The sequence below is a fragment of the Diadema setosum genome, chromosome 11, assembly GCF_964275005.1.
Source record: "Diadema setosum chromosome 11, eeDiaSeto1, whole genome shotgun sequence".
NCBI lineage: Eukaryota > Metazoa > Echinodermata > Echinoidea > Diadematoida > Diadematidae > Diadema > Diadema setosum.
Genome location: NC_092695.1, coordinates 39,507,523 through 39,524,041, shown reverse-complemented (window position 1 = coordinate 39,524,041; position 16,519 = coordinate 39,507,523). Strand labels below are relative to the sequence as shown.

Genomic DNA, 16,519 nt, shown 5'->3' with positions numbered 1-16,519 from the left:
CAGTTGTCGGATGAATAGGTAATATTGAGATCTCATGAATTCATGCCTATGTGGGAACCGTTTTGAGCGATATTATTTGCATTTGTGGCAATGGACATGATAGACCCTATAAAAACTGTGCGTGTGAATTGCGGTTTGTATGCCCTGACCTTGTTTGATCGAAGCGATCGTTATACAAACAGTGTGGGCCGGGCAGTGCGAAAAGAGCTTGGTATACGTGCGGGAAAAGCGAAGCACTAATAGTATAGGCACTACGTAGTAGCAAGAAGCTCTTCACTGCTGGAGAGATTTAGAGTAATATGTTATACATCGCGTAATATTCATGATTGACGGCAAATTTTTAGCCACAATGGGAGTAAGAATGATACGGACGGATCGACATGAAGCCATGTTACTTGTCTTTGCCTCTCTTATTGTTGGTGTGTTACCCTTCAACGTGTTCATAACCGTTACTTACGGTGAGGGTAGCCATTACGTCTCGTCCACAGCTATCGGCGAAGCCCTGGTGAAGCGGGGTCACAACGTCACCTACCTAATAAGCAATGCGTATGAGTACCGTGCAAGACATCCTGTACACTCCAAACTCTTTCGCTACGAGATCTTTAACCACTCCGTTCCCGTGGAGAAGGTGTACCGACGTACGAGGGAGATTGCAGCCTTTGCCTTCCAGGCAGATTTTAACACCGATATCATTTTATCCCCGTCGAAATGGCTAATGCCGCTAGTCTGGGACTGTCGGGCGGCTCTCAGCGACAAGGCGCTGATGGGAAGGTTACGTGATGCAAAGTTTGACATCACTATCGTTGATCTTACATGGGGATGCAGCATCCTTTTAAACGCGTATGTTGGCACCCCAACCGTTTTCTATAATCCTCTAGCTTCCCAATACTTTGTAGCAGAACTTGCCGGTGCACCATTCATGCCTGCAATCATCCCCGAAGGCCTCTCTGGCACTCCACAGAGGATGAACTTTTGGCAGAGACTCAAGAGCTTGGTTATAAACATTTTGGGCAAGTACTTCATCATGGAATATTTTGTGGGAATTGCCAATCCCCTTCGTCATGAGTTCGGTATAATGGAAGAACAGACGATGGCAGAGTTTTTAGAAAAGTCTGTCCTGACGTTGACAAACTCCGATCCCGTGATCGATTTAGTGGCCCCTATGCCTCCATCAGTCATTGAGGTTGGTGGCCTATTGACAAGGCCTGCCAACAAATTAACTCGGGTACGTATCATTAAGGTCTGAGCTAGGCGCCATCTCCGCAAGAAAGTGTACTAAAACATTAAGAAGTTATACGTCACCTCTGGTTTTATAATGGTTTTGCAAGCAAACTCAAACACACATTATGTGCATATTATCAATTAGACAGAAAGATCCGTCTGTCCGGAGGAGTCTTTTATATTTTTCACGTTATCGCTCTCCTACACGACAGTATACGGAGGGGATCCGTGAAGCCAGACGCAGTCTCCGCGGAACATTCCCCGACGGCCAGATACAGACTGATCTTTCGGTCAAATTATTAATATGCACGTGAACTGCATGGTGATATAACATAAAAGGACCTCTTAGAACAATACCTTATCGTATATCTCATAGTGACATACATGTATTTTATATTTTGTTACTTAGATGCATGCGTATAGTGCAGGCAAACCTATTCGTGTGCATCCCATGAAGTCACGTGGAAGTGCATGTAGTATATACGGGGAAGCGGGGGAACTAATGCACATCTTGTCACCGTAAGTCTGCCAGACGACTGTTGAGGATACATGCAGTTTGTCATAGCAGACAAACTACAGACTTTATTTTGAATAGTGAAACAAAACAATCGAATCTGAAAATCTATTCCGAATGATTCACAAACAATCCACGACGTAAGCTGATACATTCTTCAATGATACCATCAGTATCTTAGGGTCCAGTAAATGCAGTGAGCAAAATAGTAATCACTATTTAGTAAGGGTTGCTAAGAGCCACTTAGTTGATCGTAGGCCTATACCTCGATAGGCCTATACTGTACATGCAGCAGATGCAACATGTTTTGTTTTGTTTTTGTTTTTGTTTTTCAGTTGATATTCGTCATAGTAAAGAAACCATAAGATATAGCCTGGTCGATATGAAACATATAGGAATGTTAGGAAAGTTAGATGCTTTCGCATCAATGAAAGTGAAAATCACTTTCTATAGAGAGAGTACTAAAAATCTGTGTGAGAACGTAGTTTTGAAAGTTTTGGGCATCCATTTTACATTGGTTTGAGTTTTGATCAACAGTTAGGCCTGACAGTCACAGCGATTAACGGCGCAATAATGTGTTGTGGATAGGTCTGTTATTCCGGTCGGTGTGTGTGGACACAAAGAACAGTAGTGTGCTCACAACATCCAAAAGTAGTGTCAAACTGTATGGCACTAAACTGAATGGCAATACCATACATGTATGTTATATAGGCCTATACCTGCAAAATGTAAGATTTTCGTCATTCCATATAGTCTACACGAGAAACATTGTACAAACTTGAGCAAACAAATATCAGGGAAATAATGCCCCGTAACCACGGCCATAAAATCAGTTTTCATTTCCTTCACCATCGTAACATCTAGCAAGTGTGCGTGCTTTAGTAAATAAAGAAGCTCTCTTTGCACCAGACGTATGTTTCAAATAAAAAGATAAACAAAGATAGATAAACATAATTTTTGTCCTCAATTCCCAATAAGTGATTATACAGTTTGTAACCCCCCCCCCTCTCTCTCTCTCTCTCTCTGTCTAGATAGAATTGTGGTGGAATATGATTTCCGAAAAAAAAACAACAACAACAGTAGGTCAGGAAAAAAAAAATGGATCGAAAACAATGCGCAAACCATTCAAGATAGCAGGGCTAGATGCGTTGCCGATATGATACTAAGCTCTTGATTTCTTCTTTTCTTTTCTTTTTTGTTCTTGGTTTTCCGTTGGTTGTTTGTTTGCTTTGTTGTTGGCTTTTGTTTGTTCGTGTTTTTTGGAGTTTTTTTTTTGCTTTGTTTTTGTTTTTGTTTTTGTTTTTGTTTTGTTTGTTTTTGTCTTTGTTGTGTTTTTTGGGGGTATAGGAGACATTGAAATACTGTATAAAGTTCATACTTTATATTAGGGAAAAAGTTGAACTGTGCACAATGCTGATTCTTCAGACATTTTGGGAACAAAATGTAAAATTTTCCAGCGTCTTCACGAAAAGCAAGATACGACATTTAATAGTTATAATATTATTAGAAATGATCTTAGTTGACAGGAATCAGTGATATGAATTTTCACACTGTATAGAAATACTTTCTTCACCTCTTTCGCTGTATGTGTCCTGTAGAATGGTAAATTGTATACATATCAACACGTACGCACATTTTTTTTTTCAGAGTTTAACAGATTTTCAGCGTTTAACATTTGATCAACTATAAGTAAGTTGTTAAGCAAGCAGTTTTGAAATGGAATAATACATTTCTACATTTCTGAATATGTGAGGCTCCTGTGTCATCACGACTGTTTAGTGTAATTTGTTTAAGATTTTTAGATTATTGGTTTCTCTACTCAAGGGCCACAATCCATGGAAATTTTGATTTAAGAATATGTTCTACATGATGTAAAATTATGAAAATCGTCTGGAATGCCCCTTTGACCCGTCGCGTTGTATTTTTGAACCAATTCTCCTATAGGAACTCGATGACTTCATGAATGGTGCTGGCGATGAGGGCGTCATTGTGTTCTCCTTGGGAACATACGTCAAGGCCATGCCGCAGCGATACAACGATCTTTTCGCCTCGGTGTTTGCGAGACTTCCGCAGAAAGTGGTGTGGCAGCTTCCAGACGGGACTCCGACAAAACTTACAGACAACATCAAGACCATGGAATGGCTGCCTCAAAATGATCTCCTTGGTAAAGTCACTCTTCTGACTTGGTGCTTTATCATTCCCGCATTTCAGCATATTAAGTATCGTGGTTCTATATGTTTGGCACACGCTGTGAACCTATTATAGAGAAACTATTGTTGTTCCGCACATTAATCTACGCAGATATTACGGTTATAGTTGATTATTCTAAAGGTTCATAGGCGCCGGAAGTGGGGGGCAGGGGAGGCGGCCGCCCCCCCCCCCCCCCCAATCCAAAAAGTGGGGGGGGGGGGGGCAAAACGCATTTTTGCCCCCCAAAAGCCCCCCACCCCCCCCCAAGAAAAAAAAAATAATTATAATAATGATAATAAAGATAAATGAATAAACAACGAAAACAAAATAAATATGTATATATATGAATAAAAGGGAAAAAATATGGCTACAAACGGCAGCTTTTGGACTGTACAATGTCAAAATTTTCAAGCTCGCTCGCTTCGCTCGCTCGCATCCAGCAGTTGAGCCCGGTGCGCCTCCCCCTTAATTTCTAATGCGAAAAACATAGCTACGACGGCAGTTGTTGGACTCTAGAATGTCAAAATTTTCAAGCTCGCTCGCTTCGCTCGCTCGCATTGAATCGTTATGCCATTCTCCTAATGTTGCTGACAGTAATTGCCAGTAGTTGCGCCCGATGCCCCACCCCTTAATTTCTAAAGCGAAAGATAAATATAGCTACAAACGGGAGTTTTGGGACTGTAAAATGTCAAAATTTTCAAGCTCGCTCGCTTCGCTCGCTCGCATTGAATCGTTATGCCACTCTCCTAATGTTGCTGCCAGTAATTGCCAGCAGTTGCGTCCGATGCCCCCCCCCCCCTTAATTTCCAAAGCGAAAGATATAGCTACAAACGGGAGTTTTGGGACTGTAAAATGTCAAAATTCTCAAACTCGCTCGCTTTGCTCGCTCGCATTGAATCGTTATGCCATTCTCCTAATGTTGCTGCCACTAATTGCCAGCAGTTGCGCCCGATGCGCCGCCCCCTTTATTTCCAAAGTGAAAGATAAAGCTACAAACCCCAGTTTTGGGACTGTAGAATGTCAAAATTTTCAAGCTTGCTCGCTTCGCTCGCTCGCATTGAATCGTTATGCCATTCTCCTAATGTTGCTGCCAATAATTGCCAGCAGTTGCGCCCGATGCGCCCCCATTTATTTCAAAGCGAAATGTGTAGCTACAATTAAAACTCCAGTTTTGGAACTGAAGAATATCAAAAATTTCAAGCTCGCTCGCTTCGCTCGCTCGAATTTTATTGTTATGCCATTCACCTTATGTTGCTGACAGTATATAATTTGTCGATCGTTTCACACCGTCATTCCATAATCCATGTAAGGAAAACTTACAATGTTCCTCAATGACTGCGTTGTTAAATGTATCACATTCCGTAATGTATTGTAGTCCCATTATTGCTCACGCACACACGCACAAGCATACAGACCGTCAAAATTACTTTATGGTTCCCCCCATGTTTCGACCCACCGTACGCCACTTCACATATATATATATATATATATATATATATATATATATACATAATAGATGTGTGCGCATGCGTGTGTGTGTGTGTGTATGTGTATATTGTGTAACATTGCATGGTCTAATCTTGAGCCCCCTCCAATGTTTGCCTCCCCCCCCCCCCCCAATCCAAAACTGCTTCCGGCGCGCCTGTAAAGGTTCATTAATCCGAAAATGAAATAAGGTTCGTTAGTGCGCACCGTCTCTATACATTTTCAAATTAATGAACCTTATTAAATTTTCATTTTAATCAAATAATACTTTGAGTACATCTGCATAATGTATGTATAAATATATGCACTCTGCAAAAAATGAAAGTAAACACTTTTTCAAGTTCATCTTTCTCATAGACTATTTGGCTATTAATGGTGTTTTATATACCATGTTAAAGGCAATTTAATTGGCTATCAACCGAGGGGGTCAATTATTAAAAGGGAAACTTTACGCATGAGTGAACACATTTGTTTTTCTCTTTCAAGGCACAAAAGTAAAAATTGCAAAAATGGACAGGTTGTTATTCAAGCGTGTATGCTCTTCCATATAACAACGAGAACAAAAGACAAATTCAACACAATAAAATTGCAAATTGATTCACATAAAATAACCTATGATCTCTATAATGTCTCTGAAACCCTCTAAAGATAAAGAAAGGCAAAAAATAAAGGAGGAAATTGAAGAATTTTCAGTCAAAGCCATAGTCAAAAGACATAAGGGAAAAAGTAATTGAAACAAAGGAGGTTAAATTTGAAACGTTATTCATATTTAAGAAAATTTGAAATAATATTTGGTTCTTGAATTTGTCTAATGCATTCTTAAATTCCTTAATTAAAAGGTGAAATGAAGAAATCCTGTCGATTTTATCACCTTTACGGCTTACGGTCCTGTCGATTTTATCACCTTTACGGCTTACGGCTTATGTCATCTTAAGTTTGAATTGATAGAAAATTCTTATGTTCCACCTTCAGTTTCCTCACTAGGTAAACTATTTGTTTTAGAATATAAAGAGAAACTAGGGAACGGAAACTTATTTCTGCTATTTCATTCATGTCTCTCATTGCGTTAAATTGGTCTTTTGTTATTATTGCTATCTTGGAGGGCACTTGCAAATGAATTTCAATATGTCAATTTTTGCCATTTTTACTTTTCTGCCTTGGAGGACAAAACCAAAGGTGTTCACTCATGCGTAAAGTTGCCCCCTTTATTACCCTACCAGGTTGATAGCCAATTAAATGATCTTTAATATGGTATATGACCCAATGATTTTCATAAAAATCTTCTATGAAAAGTTTTAGCTGGAAAACATGTTTACTTTCTTTTTTTTGCTGAGTGTACAAACACGTTTGAGCAAAAATTGACCCAAGTGTAAAATGCAGCAGAAACTACAGAAATGGTGTCGTGGGCGCGTTTTTATGAATGTTTGCGATTACAATCTCATTTTAAGCTGCAATAGTTACACTTCAAGTCGTGGTGAAAACTTATTCATACGGCATTTGGTGATTGAATATATTTATAGTTATTGCAACAATTTTTGCATCTGCCGATAATAATTGTAAACCGCCTTTATGAAATGGTCCTTTGGGAATACATGTTTCATTTTCCTTAAAAATTAAACCGAAATCCTATACATATGTAGTTTGCAGATTTCACCTGCCCTGAAATTAGAATTAAAACTTTGCAAGATTGTTTAACCTTTCTGTGCGTAATTGCCTAGTCCTACAGCGCACACACTGCAATGATCTGAAGCCACGGTGTAAGGTGAGGTGACGACAAGAAACGTGATTTGCACCAACGGCGTAAAGCCGTGCTATGAGGAGTGGGGGGGGGGGGGGATGATCGGCGATAGTCACCATCACCACGATTACAAGCCCATAACCGGACGGGTTCAGCCAGTGGCGTACCGCGGGTCAAGACATTGGGGGGGGGGGGGGGCACCTCGTGGAAAAGTAATTTTGAGGGTGTGTATGCAGTGGCGTATCTAGGGGGGGGGGGGGCAAGGGGGGCACGTGCCCCGTGCGCCACTCCTTGGGAGCGCCGAAAACGAAAAAACGAAAAAAAAGGAAGAAGAAAAAGAAAAAAAAAAAAGAGAAAAAAAGAAAAAGAAGAAGAAGAAAGAAAGAAAAAAAAAAAACATCGCCCGGGCTGGGAGGTGGGGTGGAAGGGAGAATGTGTTCACACAAGAATTCCATGTTTTGCAAGCTGAAATTTCGGCTCGCTCGCTGCGCTCGCTAACTGCTCGCCAAAATTTATATATATAAAAAAGAAGATAACGCGGACAAAATGACAATGTATATTGTGTTCACACATGCCATCGTTAGAAGGCAAAATGTTACACGGAGCAGCGGCTGCAATTTTATTTCTTTCGTTCTGAAGCGATCGCCCATTGGATCAAACGAGGGCGCCAAAGGTGTCGAACATACGGGGGGGGGGTCCTCAGTTTGTTGGTATAAATCGTTATCTATAAGGCCGTCACTATATCTTGATTAGAATTGTAAGAATTAATAAGCAAACAAAAAAATGACAAGAATTCCATGTTTTGTAAGCTGAAATGCAGAAATTTTCGGCTCGCTCGCTGCGCTCGCTCGCCAAAATTTATCCAAACAACTTGAAAAAAAAAAAAAGAACAAAACGTGATGATGGCGCGGAAATATACAAAGTTCGGCTCACTCGTGCGTACTAATTTGGAGTATTTTTTTCAAGTCTTCAGTTTGTTGGTATAAATCGTTATCTATAAGGCCGTCACTATATCTTGATTAGAATTGTAAGATTATAGGCAAAAAAAAAAATTACAAGAATTCCATGTTTTGTAAGCTAAAATACAAAAATTTTCGGCTCACTCGCTACGCTCGCTCGCCAAAATTTATCAAAAAAAAAAAAAATAAGAACAAAACGTGATGATGACGCGAAAATATACAAAAATTTTCCGCTCGCTCGCTGAAATTTATCTAAATCACCCTCAAAAAACCCTTTTAAGTGCTTGAAAAAGCATATCATGTGGACTTTCTTTTAAAGTCCCTACCGGGATGGGGTTTGGGTTGAACACTTTTTCAGAAATATAGGGGAGCAATTTTCGCGCTTGCCCCGGGCGCGATTTTTTTTTTTTCCCTAGATACGCCACTGTGTGTATGCTTGTGCGTGCGTGCGTGTGTATCGGATGTGTGTGTGTGCGCGTATGTGCGTGTGCTGTCAGTCTGCAAACTTAATGGGGACTGCAATACATAACGGAATGTGATACATTCCACAGTGCAGTCATTTGGTCATTGAGCAACATTGTAAGTTCTCCTTATGGATTATGGAATGACCGTGTGAAACGACAAATTACTGGCAGCAAAACCAGGGGAATTGCATAACAATTAAATGCGAGCGAGCGGAGCGAGCGAGCTTGAAAAGTTTGACATTTTACAGTCCCAAAACTGCCGTTTGTAGCTATATTTTTTTCGCTTTTGAAATTAAGGGTGCATATGGGGGCGCATCGGGCGCAACTGCTGGTAATTACTGGCAGCAACATCAGGAAAATGGAATAACGATTACATGCGAGCGAGCCTGAAAATTTTGACATTTTACAGTCCAAAACTGCCGTTTGTAGCTATATATATATATATATATATTTTTTTTTTTTTTGCTCTGGAAATTTAGGGGCGCACCTGCTGGCAATCAGTAGAATGGCATAACGATTAAATGCGAGTGAGCTCGAAAATTTTGACATTTTGCAGTCCCCAAACTGCCGTTTGTAGCTATAATTTTTCGCTTCGGAAATTAAGGGGGGGGGGGGCGCACCGGGCGCAACTGCTGGCAATTACTGGCAGCAGCATCAGGAGAATGGAATAACTATTACATGCGAACGAGCTTGAAAATTTTGACATTTCACAGTCCCAAACTGCCGTTTGTAGCTATATTTTTGTCCCCGTCGAACGAGTTCGAGCAGGGGACTATGAAACGGGCTCCGTACGTGTGTGTGTCTGTGCGTCCGTCCGTGCGTCCGTCCGTCCGTGCGTCCGTGCGTCCGTCCGTGTGTGCGTCCGTGTGTGATCAAAATGTTAAATTTGCTACTTCTCTGTCATTTATGAGCCAATTTTGATTCTGTTTGCTTTATATGATAGCACTACATGGGAGCTTTGAAACTTCTACACAGAATTTCAGTTGTGACCTTTGACCTTGACCTTTGACCTATATTGTACATTTTGCTACAAAATGCTACTCCTTCGCCATTTCTAACCCGATTTCGATTCCGTTTGCTTTATGTGATGGCACTAGGTGATGGCTTCAAAACTTCTACAGAGAATTTTGACCTTTGACTTCTTTGACCTTTGACCTTGATTTTTGACCTATATTGTACATTTTGCTACAAAATGCTACTCCTTCGCCATTTCTAACCCGATTTCGATTCCGTTTGCTTTATGTGATGGCACTAGGTGAGGGCTTCAAAACTTCTACACAGAATTTTGACCTTTGCCTTCTTTGACCTTTGACCTTGATTTTTGACCTGTATTGTACATTGGCTACAAAATGCTATTCCTTCGCCATTTCTAACCCGATTTCGATTCCGTTTGCTTTATGTGATGGCACTAGGTGAGGGCTTCAAAACTACACAGAATTTTGACTTTTGCCTTCTTTGACCTTTGACCTTGATTTTTGACCTGTATTGTACATTGGCTACAAAATGCTACTCCTTCGCCATTTCTAACCCGATTTCGATTCCGTTTGCTTTATGTGATGGCACTAGGTGAGGGCTTCAAAACTTTTACACAGAATTTTGACCTTTGACTTCTTTGTCCTTTGACCTTGATTTTTTTACAGTCTATATTGCACATTTTGCTACAAAATGCTACTTCCGACGGGGACATATATTACGCACCGCGTAATTTCCTTTTTTTTTTTTTTTTTTTTTTTTTGCTTTGGAAATTTAGGGGCGCACCTTCTGGCAATCAGTAGAATGGCATAACGATTAAATGCGAGCGAGCGAAGCGAGCGAGCTTGAAAATTTTGACATTTTACAATCCCAAAACTGCCGCTTGTAGCTATATTTTTTCGCTTTGGAAATTAAGGGGAGGGAAGCGAACCGGGCGCAACTGCTGGCAATTACTGGCAGCAACATCAGCGGTCAGGAGAATGGCATCACGATTAAATGCGAGCGAGCGAAGTTAGCGAGCATGAAAATTTTGACATTTTACAGTCCAAAAACTGCTGTTTGTGAAGCTATATTTTTTTCGCTTTGGAAATTAAGCAGGGGGGTGCACCGGGTGCAACTGCCGGCAATTACTGGTAGCAACATCAGGAGAATTGCACAGCGATTAAATGCGAGCGAGCTTGAAATTTTTGACATTTTACAGTCCAAAAACTGTTGTTTGTAGCTATATTTTTTCGCTTTGGAAATTAAGCAGGGGGGGGGGTGCACCGGGCGCAACTGCTGGCAATTACTGATAACAACATCAGGAGAATTGCACAGCGATTAAATGCGAGCGAGCTTGAAATTTTTGATATTTTACAGTCCAAAAACTGTCGTTTGTAGCTATATTTTTCGCTTTGGAAATTAAGCAGGGGGGGGGGGTGCACCGGGCGCAAAACTGCTGGCAATTACTGGCAGTAACATCAGGAGAATAGCATATCGATTAAAATGCGAGCGAGCGGAGCGAGCGAGCTTGAAAATTTTGACATTTTCCAGTCTCAAAACTGCCGTTTGTAGCTATAATATACTTTTTCGCTTTGAAAATTAAGGGGGGGGGGGAGGACCGGGCGCAACATCGGGAGAATGTTAAATGCGAGCGAGCGGAACGAGCGAGCTTGAAAATTTTGACATTTTACAGTCCAAAAACTGCCGTTTGTATAGCTTTATTTTTTCGCTTTGGAAATTAATAAATAATAGAAATACCTGAAAATACCAGTATTTTCCAAAGCTTGCCCTTCTATTTTGTGTCATTTTGATTCCTTCACCCAAGTTATACCTCTAATATCACTTGTTAATCACATTATAAATCTGCAAACTTAAAATTCCAATATTATGGGAATACGAAATATGATAACTATGCATGTACCTATCCCAAACAATACATCAGAGGCCTCATACAAAATGTATTTCTTTATTTTGTTATGAATAACGCCCCCATGTGGTGACCTTGAGAAATTTCAACAATAGCAAATAATTATCTTTGACTTGCACATCATTTGTGGCAAATATGAAAAATATTGGTCAATGATAAGACATACTGGGGATAAAGAAATTATACAGAAAAATCATGTTTTTAGCTTATTTCCTATGCATGAAAAATCATGTTTTTAACTTATTTCCTATGCATGAAAAATCATGTTTTTAACTTATTTCCTATGCATGTAGAGTATGAGTTGCTCCATATAATGTGCCAAATATGACGATGAAACATCAAACAATAACAAAGTTATATAGGGGGCACAATGTGTCCCCCCCCCCCCCCCCTTGGGCCTGGGAAGGGTCGAAATAGCTTGGGCTTTATAGGGTTAATGATGGTGGGTGGGGGAGGGACTTGGAGTTGGAATATCGTGTCTGGGAGAGGAAGCAGAGCGACCGAGTGGGGGAGGATGTGGGAGGGGGGACGAGGAAGATTTTGCATTTTCAGACCTGAAATTAAGCGATCTGGTGAGACCTGAAAGTAAGCGATCTCGTGCACACTTTTGGTGAAATTTTTGATTTACATGTGTACATGTAGGCCTATATACTATTTGACGTTGTCAACGTCTGGGCCATACCTTATCTCGATATTACTTTATTCGCGAGCGAGCGCTTGAGAAAATTATGTATACATTGTAATATCCTTCAAGATATAGAATACTGTTCAGGGCCCTGTTTTATGAAGAGTTAAAATCGATCATATAGTTGATTTCAACTGTAAGTCTATGGCGGCCTGTGTGGTAAGGAAATTTAAAATCGATTTTATCTTTTGATAAAACGGGGCCCAGCTCTGTTACCTGTCTGGAGACGAGCGTACGAACGTCATGCAATATGCCAAAATTGATACAATCACATTTCTGCTTCCTCCATTTTTTCCCTCAAGTTTCAGGGGTGGGGGGGGGGGGGTGATTGTACAGGCCCCCCCCCCTCCTCCATTTCAGGGGGGGGGGGATTCATCCCCCATCCCCCCCCCCCCCGGGATTTACGCCCATGATTTGCACACATATACGTTTACCCACCTCTCATCGCAAATAAGTCGAATAATTATTAATGTATTTACAGGTCACCCCCAAACAAGGCTTTTCATGTACCAGGGCGGAAACAACGGTTTGTACGAGGCCTTATACCACGGAGTACCCATCGTGGTCCTACCAGTGTTTTCCGATCAGCTGAGTGTAGCAGCCAGAGTGACGGAAAAAGGGATGGGCGTGTCACTCAGTATCCACTCCATCACTGCAGAGAGTTTGGAGGCGGCTATTACCACTGTCACCCAAAACAGCACGTGAGTGGTATAAGAACAAACCAGGGCTTGGTTGGTTAGCACTTCACATGACGACGCTTTGTTTTTTTAGTCGAAACTCGTATCCTCACGCCACAGTTTGTACCCTAATTGAAGTGGATAACATCGTATTAGATGTGATTGCTGCTTTCAGTGAAAGTCGAAACTAGCATCAATGAGTAGCATATCAAACCTACAACCATACTCTGATGCCAACATACACGATGCCATGTGGTGGTGTTTTTTTTAGCTCACCTGAGCCAAAGGCTCAAGTGAGCTATTGCGATCGCCCTTCGTCCGTCGTGCGTCGTGCGTCGTCCGTCGTGCGTAAACTTTTTACATTTTCATCTTCTTCTTGAAAACCCCAGGACCGATTTTCATCAAACTTGGCAGGTAGCATTCCTAGGGGGTTAGGAACTCAATTTGTTAAAATGGGCACCATGCCCCACCCAGGGGGCCCCCAGGGGGGCCCAAACCCCCCAAAATTAAGGAATCTGTAAAAATCTTCTTCTCTAGAACCAGAAGTGATAGAGCTAAGTTAATACTATGAGTTAGTACATTGATGACTGAAGTTTCAAGTTTGTTCATGGCAGGATCAGGGGTGCCCCCCCCCCCCTTGGGACCCAGGGGAGGGGTGGGGAGGGGTTCTAATGGGGCCTAAATTGTACATTGTCATCTTCTTCTTGAGAACCCCATGACCCATTTTCACCAAACTTGGCAGGTAGCATCCCTAGGGGGTTAGGAACTCAATTTGTTAAAATGGCCACCATGCCCCACCCAGGGGGCCCCCAGGGGGGCAACCCCCCCCCCCCCCCAAAAAAAAAAAAAAAATTAAAGAATCTTTAAAAATGTTCTTCTCTAGAACCAGAAGTGATGGAGCTAAGTTAATACTATGAGTTAGTACATTGATGACTGTAGTTTCAAGTTTGTTCATGGCAGAATCAGGGGTGCCCCCCTTGGGACCCAGGGGAGGAGGGTGAGGAGGGGTCCTAATGGGGCCTGAATTGTACATTTTTATCTTCTTCTTTAGAACCCTATGACCCATTTTCACCAAACTTGGCAGGTAGCATCCCTAAGGGGTTAGGATCTCAATTTGTTAAAATGGGCACCATGCCCCACCCAGGGGGCTCCGGGGGGGGGGGCCAAACCCCCAAAATGAAGGAATCTTTAAAAATCTTCCCTAGAATCAGAAGTTATAGAGCTAAGATAATACTATGAGTGAGTACATTAATGACTGTAGTTTTGAGTTTGTTCATAGGAGATCCAGGGGTGCCCCTCTTGGGGGCGGGGGGGGGGGGTGGTTGGGAAGGTCCAAATAGGGGTCTGAATTGTACATTTTCATCTTCTTCCTGAAAACCTCATGATGGATTTTCGTCAAACTTGGCAGGTAGCATCCCTAGGGGGTCAGGATCTAAATTTATCAAAATGGGCACCATGCCCCACCCAGAGGGCCCCAGGGGGCCCCAATCCCCAATAATTAAGGAATCTTAAAAAAATTGGGCCCTTATTGTACATTTTCATCTTCTACTTGAGAATGCCTGGTCAAATTTTGGTAGAGCTGTGAATAATTTAGATTAGTGACTGCGTGAAAGGTGAACTTGCGATACTCAGGTCATCGCTAGACCCGCGGGTCTCTTGTTTTTGTTTTTGTTTTTTTCATGTCATTAGGTATTGCAGGTATAGGTATGGAGTGTTTTTTTTTTTAAATCTATATTGTCCATGATGCCTTATTACGGTGTGTGTGACTTATCATTAAGATAGGGACAGGAACTGATTGTAAGAAGGGCTTCATTTTTTCAGTGTCCATGTGTAGGCTTTTGTGTGTGTTGTGACCAGGCAGTGCAATGAGATACTACGGTAATGATTCATTTGTGTTGTTTGCCATTATGCTGGCCATACTTTCTCCCATGTAGGTACATGAAAACGGCAAAGCGTCTGTCTGCAATCTACCGCGACCGGCCTCAGTCCCCTGCTGATCGGGCTGCCTTCTGGGTGGAACATGTCATGAAATACGGTGGGAAACACCTACGCTCACCCGTCAAAGATTTGAACTTCGTGCAACTTTACCTGATAGATGTCTATGCTTTCCTTTTCACATGCCTTCTGCTTTTTATCGTCATATTTTACTACACGTGCAAATTAACCTATCGTTGCTGCAAACTGACATGTAGACGTGTGATTGGTAGTAAGCCCAAACAGGACTGAGGCAAAATAAAAAGAACTAAAAAACAAAAACAAAAAACGTACTTCACCCTCAGTGAAAAAGTCGAAAAATAAAACCTTTCTGTGCAAGAAAACATCTTCTGCGAAATGTAGGGCCTATATACTAATGATTTTTTTTTTTTTGTATCTGTGGGATCAGATGCGTTTTAGCCTTCAAATTTCGCAGGTTGTCAACAGTATGTTATATGTAAGCTTAGCAGACGTCGAATGCAGTGAGCATCAGAATAATGCGATCATAATTATGTTTAGCTGATGGCGGCCTCATCCACTGTCGATGGATAGAGTGTTTAGAGTTACCGTTTCTATTTCTGTATAGACAATTGAACATCTTTGTTGTCTTATTCTTGTTTGATTTTAACCTAAATTATGTGCATTATTTCTCTTTGTTTTCCATACATGTAATAGCCCCATTATATATTGTGTTCCTTCTTTATGTCTCATAGAATTTTAATCGTAAATTTGAGAAGTCCGGGTCACTTAACTAAACTATAAATAGTTGCGTTGATGATTTTGATAATGAATATGAGTTCACTTGAAAGATAGAGTGGTATATACAAAATGAACTATTGATATCATAGTGAAGACAGAGTGTGGACGCGGGGCTTTAACCGAGAGTGTGACTGATTGCGAATCTAAGCAAAATAAGACGAGAAGAATCATGACATTCTTTGGCTTGTATAGGTAACTATAAATATATGCAGCATAGATCTCATACTCAGTACCCGTAGGGAAAAAATGCTCGAAGAAACTCTTGTTAAAAAGAGCAAAGAACAAGAGCATCATGTAAGATACCTATACGCAAGGATTCAATTTTGCCGTATTTTTAGATGAATAAGGGAGTTCACAGTTAGCGCGTGTCTCATTATTGACCCCTACACCATAGACTCTCAAACAACATGGACATGTGTTGTGATCAAGAATTCCTTGTTGAAGCATGGCATCTTGTATTAAATCAATGCTCACGAAATGCATGGAGAGATTTTGCTAATCAGTGTTCATGAATGAATTACTTACACCTGTACGTTCTAATTCAGTCTAAAACACATACATTGTAATGACATGATTCAGATTCCCAGTTGCCCAAGGATTCTTTTCATTTTAAAGTCAGTGGCAAAAACACAGTCTCATTTGACCTTTGCTTTGCACATGCGCAAATCACAACCGTGCATGAACTCCCTTATTGTATTACCATATTTTTTCTTTCTCTTCAATCTTGCAAGGCTTTTCTGCTGAGATTACACCTCAAAGGTCGCCAAAGGCAGATCAAGGTTTTACCCCTTGACAAAATTGTGCGCTTTCGGCATATCTTCCCTTTCTGTCTGATGATAAATGATTATTGATATTTTTCTTTAAAAAAAAAAGATATCCAGAGCAGATTCACTGAGAAATGGAGTTTAGATAATATGACACTGTGGTCATTTCACTCATAATGATATACTGAAACACAGGAGTTTTCAAGAT

General features: G+C 41.0%; 1 protein-coding gene across 1 annotated transcript; it reads left to right on the top strand.

Moving 5' to 3' along the window:
* The first annotated feature begins 322 nt into the window (after window positions 1–322).
* Window positions 323–15,275, top strand: LOC140234945 (UDP-glucuronosyltransferase 2C1-like). The gene is made up of 4 exons (XM_072314984.1): window positions 323–1,225; window positions 3,680–3,899; window positions 12,619–12,838; window positions 14,749–15,275. The coding sequence occupies exons 1-4, from the start codon at window positions 323–325 to the stop codon at window positions 15,038–15,040; spliced, it is 1,635 nt and encodes a 544-aa protein (XP_072171085.1). The 3' UTR covers window positions 15,041–15,275.
* The last annotated feature ends 1,244 nt before the right edge of the window (window positions 15,276–16,519 follow it).

Bases quoted from the DNA above. Each gene is read 5' to 3' on its own strand.
- LOC140234945 (XM_072314984.1), top strand. From the start codon at position 323: ATGATTGACGGCAAATTTTTAGCCACAATGGGAGTAAGAATGATACGG. The intron at 3,900-12,618 runs GTAAAGTCACTC...ATGTATTTACAG, and splicing joins GCCTCAAAATGATCTCCTTG to GTCACCCCCAAACAAGGCTT. The intron at 12,839-14,748 runs GTGAGTGGTATA...TCTCCCATGTAG, and splicing joins ACTGTCACCCAAAACAGCAC to GTACATGAAAACGGCAAAGC.